Below are 10,000 nucleotides of genomic sequence, written 5' to 3' on the forward strand. Positions count from 1 at the left end.
CCAGATAAACATTTTATAAGTATCTTGTAATCAATAGGATAACCTGTTGCAGATGAGTCGAGATTCGCTTGACTGGTCCCCGGGATGGGCAAAAGTGCCACCTGAGATGCACCCCAGACATGCTTCATTTCAGAGCAAAGGAGCTTCACCCAATGTATCATGACTTAACACTCTCTTCATAAACTTATTATGATACTAGAGGCATATTTGTGTTCAGCATTTTTTTGTGTTTTTCTATCTTGTGAGCCATAATATGTGCCATCTGACAATGTGGTATAGGGTCCATATCAGCTCTTTCATTTTGTTTTATAAACATATACAATAGAAATAACCATCCTTAATGAAAGTAAATGAAAAGATAGGGAAGAGGAGGGAGAGCTGTGCTTACAACTGCGAGTGTCGCAGCACAAAGCAGCCATACTGGCGCAGGGGCACATTGCTGCCACTACACATGGTCAGGATCACCTTCCTCTTCTCATTCTGTCTGTATATCCTGTATCCTTCAGGGCTTTCATACTGGTACTAGGAGAGTGGTGTCATTTTCATTTGGAATTTTAAATTAAACCTATTTTGGTGAATATTATGACAATTATAGTCATTATAATTGCAAATGGCATTATCAGTCACTATAGAGAGTTATTACTCAATGTGATAAAAAAACACAGTGATCCACTCTTCCCAAATGTCAGATATGCCATGGCACGTATGTCATACCACCTGTCATCAGGCCAAAAACTTGTGTGGCATGTATGTCATGCCACATTAACCTCCAAGGGGTTAAATTATATAGATTCATGTATATTGTTTTATTTAGTTATTTCAAATATTAGGCAGTAGATTTTAAAATGTTTGGATATTAAAAGTACACTGCACAGCTAAAAGTGAAAATAAATTCATTGATAATTTAGGCAGTGTATAGGAAAAGACTTGTAACTGCAACACTTGAGGGGGTCATAAATAAAGTAAGAGAAGGTTTCTTTCCTGTGGCAAATGATGGTGTCTTTTGTAACATCCTTCTTATAAAGTTGTCTTTTATTTCCAGCCAAACTTAAGAATGTTAGCAACAGAACTTGTGAACAATGTGAGGGGTCTGTATACTGAAGTCATGACAATCTTGAAGGAAGAAACTCTTGTAAGTATCTTTTACTATACTTGTATATGTATGTACTTATGGATATGAAGTGTATATAAAAAAAGTTACACAAGTTACACATTCAGTCCTGTAACTCAAACAAATATATTCTCCATTTTCTCTCACTGCAAATTGAGCAACATTGAATGGCTCCTTAATTCACATGGATTTCTAAATCATGGCAGGTGCTGACCCAAACATTGGAGGACAGTCTACGAGGAAATCTAACCCAGCTTGAAAACTCTCTGAAACATGCTCATGAGAAGGACAACCTGATTCACTTTTTGTCAGAAGAAGAGGTGAGTCTCTTTCCCATGTGCATTTATTTTTTTTAGGAAGGGAGGTTTCATGTTTCAAGTTTAGAAAGAATTATTGCTTGTTGTACTGTTGACTCAAGTACCTCATGTGAGATTAATGCTACCTTCAACAGGGTGAACGTAAAAGAGCACATTCGAAGGGCTTGTTCAAACTGAAGCTGAAGCGAGAAGGGCGACGCGGTGGAGTTGAGAGGGAGGTGCGGGAGTGGGGTCCTGATGAAGTGGCTGCGTGGCTGGACGCCTTGCAGCTCAATGAGTACCGGGAATCGTTTATCCGGCATGACATCCGGGGGTCGGAGCTCCTTAACCTGGAGCGAAGGTAATCTCCGCTCTGTCTCTTACTCTTTTCTTTTTTTTATTTCTATTTTTACTTCTCTTTTAGTATGTTCTTTCAGATAACCTGGAAAAATTTGAAAATGATATTTTCATGTTAACCCACACTGGACGGGTGGTACAGTACTGTACCGCGCATTCAAAAGCCCAGTGGCCGGGCGGCACAGTATTGTGCCAGCCATTCAATTGATTTAGGCCTAATAATTCGAACGCCCCGGCATTGGGACATTCAAGGCTAGAATTCCCCCGTCGTGGATGGGTTAAATATGTAATGAAATATCTTCAGATTGTGATGAATATTAACTGAACAAATTTATCTTTATTTCAACAGAGATCTTAAGGAACTTGGAATCACTAAAATCGGCCACATAAAACGAATCCAGCAAGGTATTCGAGAGATAAAGGACAGTAAGTCTCACAGCTAAACCACTTACATACAGCATACCAGAAGAATATTTGATGCTTTAGACCCTCAGAGGACACCTTTGCTAGAGGTTATGATTAAGTTTATGCATATTTTCCTCCTTTCGGAAGTTGGCACTGTTCATGAGTGGAAAAGAAGGTCCTTGATAAGCAAGGGGATTCCCCTTTTAGTAATTGTGCCAACAACACTGCTGATTTTCACATACTGTGTGATGATTTCTCTTTAAATGTTGCAAGGCATTAAGTTGTTGCAGATTAACTGAAGTTGATAAAGTACGAGTTGAAAGGTTTGAAAGAACAGCTTAAAATTAAGAGTCTGTTTTATTTTTTTAATAACGTTGCTGCGCTTGGATGTTGCAGAGTTGACGTGAATTTTGTACTCATGGGATTGATGATCGTGCCATGATAAACTGGTTTTGTAGACTGTACTTGATATTCAAGCCATATGCTGTATGCATTTTTTGTAATAATTTTAGAATTATGTTATTGACTTTCAGAGAAATTCTTGAATTATGAAGAGATTTTAGATAGATTATCTACAATTTGATAACCATGTATCGGAAATTTATATGGAATATGTATTGAAGTGACAAAGACAGTTGCCAGCTGTATTTGAAAGAAGATTTATGATAATTTAAAGCTGTGAGAAATGCATTAGAGATTTTACTATTTGTATTAATATTTAAATGTTAGCACTAGCTCTTAGAATGTGAATAACTTTGTTCAACAAAGTGTAATGAAAGTTATTGATATGAAAGCTGGTCCCCCAAAACGACTTGGTTGAGTTCAAGCTTTGGAGAAGGATATTTCATATCTGTTTAGTAGGTTTGGATCTTTTACGACAACTGTTCTCAAACCATTATTATTATTGTTTTCAAGGTTGTTTCTTGTTTTATACATAATTTTCATACCATTCTGTTGTACAGTGGAAAGCATGTACACCAGAATTTCAAGTAAGCCTGTTATAGGGCTGTGATACTGACTATGATAAATCCACCAGACTTGTATAGTCTAATGTGAAGAAACAGAAGGTCAGATGGGGTTGCTCTCTAAGACGTTTAGAGCCTAAGTCACTGTTTCTAAAGAAATGATATTGAAATGGAACAACAGTATTACAGAATTTTCTTCATCTAATCACTTACTGTATACCAAAGATTAATTGCATATTTAATACTTGTTTTTTACTTGTGACTTTGTATATAAAAAAAAATTGTAAATCACAAATATAAGTTATTCATCTGGAAATTAATATATGTGTAACTCAGAATTGTCTTATCAGAAATATGGAATGTGAATTCCATAATAAAACAAAGTAGTGTGTCTAAGAAAAATGTAAATTAATTTTATTAAATTTTATACAAATCATGGGAACTGTCAGTTGTGTGCATATAAAAGCGCCCCATCATGTGCTGCCGTTGTCATCTCAATGAGCCCCTTGAGATTAACTAGAGTCACAATATGTATCATCTTAAGGATGGTTTTAAGTTGGGGTTATGCTCCACTATTTAGAAGTATAGATTTTCAGTTGTGTCCAATAGAGTCCTAGACATTGGCAAAGCTTTCCCAATCAGAAGTGAGAGTTTCAGGGACTGTCGTGGATTTGCTTACTTCACATGACGCATGCTTTTTGTGGGTCATCTGGTTCATTTTTTTATTCAAAGGTATTTAAGTCTCTTACACTTTTTTTTCTCAGACATTTGATTTCTTTTACGGTTTATTTTCTTTACACATTGTTAATAGATTTATATTTTTAGGTTTAGGCATTGATGACAAATATCATGGGAGAAACTGTTGCTATATGCATAGAGGCTTATGGAGACCCAGTGAGAAAATTAATACATGTTTACAGTGCAGAATTTTAGGTTGTAAGGATTAGGGTATCTTTTTTATTCTTCTGTAGGATTAACTACTTGAGATTGACGTATATTCTTCTAGTCTGCTTCAGAGTACAAAACGCTTGAATAGAGGAGAAGCTTACAGCAATAATCTTTTCTGAAGGCTGTTTGGGGTCTGCAGCTTCGATGTTCTTAGACTAAATTAAGGTGTTTTAAGAAGACAATTTTCTTTGGAAAAGATTGAAATGCAGATGTGCAATAGTACTTTTTTTTCTCTTGTAATCTCTCTCTCTCTCTCTCTCTCTCTCTCTCTCTCTCTCTCTCTCTCTCTCTCTCTCTCTCTCTCTCTCTCTCTCTCTCTCTCTCTCTCTCTCTCTCTCTCTCTCTCTCTCTCTCTCTCTCTCTCCCTCTCTCTCTCTCTCTCTCTCCCCCTCTCTCTCTCTCTCTCTCTCCCTCTCTCTCTCTCTCTCCCCCCTCTCTCTCTCTCTCCCTCTCCCTCTCCCTCTCCCTCTCCCTCTCCCTCCCTCTCCCTCTCCCTCTCCCTCTCCCTCCCTCTCTCCCTCTCTCCCTCTCTCCCTCCCTCTCCCTCTCCCTCCCTTTCAGTCTCTCACTCACTCTCACAGCACACAAACCATACATTGTGCTCAGTTGTTTTTTTTATCAGGCAAAGATGCATGGATAACGATTAGCTGAGTGCAACATATCTGCATCTCCGTTAATCATCATCATCACTGACCTGTGAACTTCTTATCAGTGATCAACCTGATTAGTGCATCTTCTGCTTGAGGGAAAAAGCTAAAGTGCCATGACTACTGGGTTGGGTTCACGATACTTAGGTGCCTTGAGGGAAATAATCTTTTCAAAGAATCATAACATGTTCTAGTTTGAGGCAGTTTTTAAAGCTCCCCTTCTTGTTAAGAAAGCTTGCTAATGGACAGGAATGAAAAATTATGTTACAAATATTTTTTTGGTAAATTATTTTTTTCCTTTTTTATCTATCATGGTTCAATAACATAGATGTATTTGGTGACATGATTGATTTGCATCAGTGTAATCCAGATGCAAAAGGGTTGTGAAAGAGAGCATGATGTGTGTGGTTACTTACTGATGTCACATTTGCCTTGAAGGTCCAGCACCTCTTTAACCCAGACAGAGTTATGAGTGGATGTTGCACCTGCAATACTTAATGCAGCTTCATTGATTTTGTGCAATTCTCAGCCTATTTTGCTTACATTTACCCATTATTATTGCTTTCAAGCAAAGGACAAGTGTCAGTGGTGGTCCATGTTGCTTTAGAGTTTCTGGAAGTACAGAATTAGGGGGTCTGAGTAAAATATATATATATACATATATATGTGTGGCCTAGCGTGGCAGTAGAGATCTCACACGTGGAGTCTACGTGCGCTTGCTATCTTCACAGCAGGAGCAGCATTAGGCAAATAATCACCCCATCACGAGTGGGTTAAAATGTATAAGGAAAAAGCATCAATACAAACTATATACACAAGGAAAAACAACAATCAGTGTAGAGTATGCAGAAAAGATTATGGTTTCAAGGAATGACAGCATGCCAATCCTACAACAGCAGGCATTTAAATGTTTACAATATGCAATGGACCCCCTGATGCTTTTTTTAATCTTATATAATCATGAGACACACATGCAATGCATTTCCCTCATATTTGAGGAAGATAACAGACCTCTTTCACAGATCTTTATCATGATATCATTAGATAATTAGGCATGTCTGCCTCTTTTGTCTGTGTTCTCTTATGTATTTGGGTAAATGTTAACTCTGTAGTAGTTTATTGATATGCAAGATAAGAAAAGAATAAAAGGGAAACTCTGATCCAAGTTTATGTGAGGCATAAACACAGAAGAAGAATTGTCTTTTGTACAACATTGTTGTCTGTATAAGTGTGCAAGTTTCTGTATATGAATACACATGCATGTATATATGCTTACATATGTATTTATGTGTATGTGTGTGTGTGTGTGCGTGCATGCACAAATGAGGATTTGAGCATGTATTTGCTTGAGATTGAGGAAAAAATAAATTCCTAATAACTACACATATGATTTATAAACTTAAGAATGAGATGATCTTATTTGTCTGTTTAGATGTCAGATGTAGTAACTTTGTGTGTTACCAAAGCACAACAGCTGTAGACATGATGATAGCCAGTGGTGTTGTTTATTTATAAAGTGCCATAGTATAAGGCTATAACACTTTGCTATGTTTGAAGGTGGTGTTCCCTCTCCACCACCATTAACAAGGCAGCTATTAACCTTTAACGTGGGGGACAAGACTGATGGATCTCTTAGTGACTATGTACAAATTGTGGGTTTTTCCGATTGAAATGCAAGTACTTCAGGGATCTTCAGAACGATTTTGCATTCTTTTCTTACTTTTTTTTGTGATTCACAGGAAAATGACTAGACTATTTTTAATACACCTAACTGTATGCAACTGACATATGAGTGTATAAGACGTGTACAGTGTAACTCCTAGCAACAGATACACAAATGGTAAACAGACGGCATCACTGTAGAAAGTTGGTCCACAATGACCACATGTAAGAGCATCAGCCTTGTTCCCTTGATTCAAGGTTCCAATATGTGTATAATGATTCATTCCATTTCCACCCAGGCTCCTTTAAGGCATCACAGTATTATAGATGTTATCAGTAAGCAGGTTTTACTGATGAACAGAGAAAAGGTCGAAGAAAAAAAAAGGAACAAAAGAAGTATTATTTTTCTATTATCTAGCCTGTATGCAGATTCTGTAGGCTAATTTTTATCTTTATATAATGGCTCTTTTTACATCTATAACACACGTGTTCACGATTAAAAGTCAGTAAAGAGGATTTTTTCTTCTTTTTTTTCACTCCAGCCTCAAATGTAACACTGATTTGTAATAGAATACTCGAGTAAGGCATTTATATTGTAATAACAACTTCAAGTTTCAATTTTCAAAAGAGTTGATAACTTCAGTATGTTATTAGTCCTTTTTGTATTGTCTCCAAGGTGTTGCAGGGTGTTGGTCTTTCCATTGCAATGCACCTTTGTACATCGTTTCAGACGTGTGTGTGTCTTTACGTGGTAGTGTTGAGCTCTCGGCAACATAGAACCTTTCTATAACGTTGGTGTTATATGAATAATATGACATAAATGATCTTTGTATGGTCACTATGTACTTCTAAATGTACCTGTTGGATAAATGTGTCAAGTTGTTACCTGTTTGATGTGGTAACTGAAGTTTGACATCCCCTGAATAATTCAGTTTCCATTATCTTTTTAAGAGTAGATATTTGATGTGAGAATATGCAAGTTTCCCGATAGCCTCCTTGAGGCAATTTCTCTGTATCCATATTTTAATGTGACACTCAATGGTCAGTTTCTCACACAACAACATAACAGTGAGAAGTGGTATCTCATGTTTTTTAACTATCTCATCTTGATAATGCAGGTGTTATGTGGTAAGTGGAACGTCTATATTTATTATTGAAACAGTGTGTACATTATACATATTAGGCATTAGGACAGTGTGTAAGCTGTCAGTTTTAATGTTTCCTGTTCATGATTTCTTTTCTTAATTTCAAGATAAATAGTGAATGAAGTTACTTATGAATAAGTATAAAACTGTACATATAGGTCACAATGATGTTTGTAATAAAACCTACTCATGTTAGAATAATAGCTGAGGTGTCTTAGGTAACTGGTGAATGGTTTTTTCTTTCATAGATTTTTTCCCATTTTTCAAACAGTTATTTATATCTATTGACGTGTCTCTCGAAGTGTATTTGACGTACTTCATCTCTGTTTCTTTCTCTTTTTTCTTTGCTTTTCCCGTACATCATTCATTTCTCTGTTCATGTTTGATGTTAACACAGGTAGCAATGCTTTCCTAGGCACTTTGTGCATTGTAGGCTGATGTCGATGAAAGACTTTTTATTCTTACTACAATGCCATCATTTAGAGACAAAACTGTAAAAAAGAAAAAAAATACTAATGTTATTTACCCTCACTCTTAAGTGTACATTAAAAAGTATGGTAATGATGTATGTTAAAATTTTCAATTTTTGTATCAACTTTTCTCTCTCTCTCTTTACAAATCACCAACTGTAAGGGAGAAAGAATAAGAAATAGATAGTTCACACCAATTTTAAAGAAATAATGTGATTCTTTGATTGTGATGCTGTTCATGATCATTTTCATGTGTAAAGAATGTTTATTATGAAAGCCCTTTGTATGTTTTGTGTGCAGTTGCATGAGGAAGATGTTGTGCAATGAACTGTGGAGGAAAACTGACATCTCAAAAGTGACAAAAATATTTTGAAAATTATTTCTTTTTGTCTATAATTGATGGAAAGCTTGTGGCAGTTTTACTCCAAGGTTAATCAAGATTGCTGGAAAGCACAATAGCATAATATATAAGTAATAATTTAAACTTTTCACAACATATCTTGTCAGTGAATTATTGATTTATCAAGAGGCTTAAGACTTAAAGAACATAGTACAAGTTGAACCTCGCTAGTTTGGCATTCACTGGTATGGCAGCTTCACCAGATTGGGACAGTGAGAGGAATCTGGCGTGGCCGTCGTTTGGCCGGCCGTGACAACACCACCACCTCATTTTGATTTGTCCTGTCGTAGCTGACTTACAGTGGTTGATGCTTACAGTGACTTACAGTGGTTGAATTTTAGAGAGGAGTATGTTACCCTTAAATATGCCTCCCAAGAGACCACTAGTAGTACAAGGGGTGCCATTGCAGCAAAATGTAAACTTGATATTACCTCTGTTACAAAAGGTGTCAATTCTAATATCCCAACACCTGTCTGGTCCCAAGCATACTGAACTTGTTAGGTTCAACATGTATATGTTTGTGTTGGAATATTTGCAGAAACACTGTGTATGTGATACAATTTGTATTTAAAAATGTTTTTAGTGTTTTAAAACTTTGCTACATTATGTGTTACTATTACTTATAAGAGAGAAATTGTGAATGTCATGTGCCAAGAATATATGAATAAGAGAATGATAATCACAAGAAATTCATTAATCATGTCTTGACTGTGACGTTAGGATTGTCTCTCCCTTTCTTAATAGTTTACCCTTTCTGTTTTAAGCCATGTTGTTATTGTTGTTGTTGTTTGTTGATATCTTGTATATATTTGTAAAATCAATTGTGCTTGTGTGTAACCTTTAACTCACAAAATATTCTGGAATATCTTACATCCTTGATAAAGAGCTACAACTGCGGAATATGTAAGAGATTTCAGGCGGATCAGTCTTCTCCGTAAAACCAGCATTCTCAGCACTGTGAATAACGCCACACAAGTGCGCAGACTAAGAAAACACAAGCCATAGGGCAAGCAAGGTTAAAGCGAGAGATGGATACTTATAAAGCCCCTGCACTATGATAATTGTTTTTTGACTTAATGATATTCATGTTGTTCTATTCTGTTTGGACATATGATGTTGAGACAAAAAAGAAAAAAAAAAAAGGAAAAAAAAATATTTCTAGTATGCAAACACATGACTTTTGTTTGTGATAAAACATTTTGATAAATTTTATATGTACACTTTCATGTTTTTTGATGTCTAGTAAAAATCGCCAACTAAGAAGCGAGGGTAGTTATTGTGATAAGCCCAGTGTGTCACGTATTGCTCTTAGTAATAATTGTTACATAAAATAGATGAAAATCATCTTCGTTCTTTTTCTGAAGCAAGTAGGTTAACACACAAAAAATTCTACAACTTACTCTTTGTATTGTTTCTTCTGAGTGTTCATTGCTGTAAAGTAGACTGTATCGGTTACCTTTGAAAATCCTTCTAGCACCAATTTTGCGGTAGATTCACAATATATTCTTTTCCTGAGATGCATATACCTGAATTTAGCTTTACTTATATTAGAGATTGCCAGCCAGTTAGGAAACATTCTTTTAGTCATGACATA

The 10,000-nt window shown here is 36.0% G+C and overlaps 1 protein-coding gene across 1 annotated transcript in view; it reads left to right on the forward strand.

Annotated features, from left to right (window-relative positions):
• LOC122262820 (diacylglycerol kinase eta) overlaps positions 1–10,000 on the forward strand; it is a gene marked incomplete in the record, with an annotated part of 116,270 nt that overhangs the window by 104,088 nt on the left and 2,182 nt on the right. Inside the window, 4 exon segments of the mRNA XM_086556153.1 lie at positions 1,043–1,132; positions 1,318–1,431; positions 1,563–1,768; positions 2,114–10,000. The exon segment at positions 2,114–10,000 is cut by the window's right edge and continues 2,182 nt beyond it. Of these exon segments, the coding sequence (XP_086412279.1) occupies positions 1,043–1,132; positions 1,318–1,431; positions 1,563–1,768; positions 2,114–2,207 (504 nt within the window).

Source organism: Penaeus japonicus, unplaced genomic scaffold, assembly GCF_977035675.1.
Source record: "Penaeus japonicus unplaced genomic scaffold, GWHDUDI00000001_assembly GWHDUDI00000032, whole genome shotgun sequence".
NCBI classification, from domain to species: domain Eukaryota; kingdom Metazoa; phylum Arthropoda; class Malacostraca; order Decapoda; family Penaeidae; genus Penaeus; species Penaeus japonicus.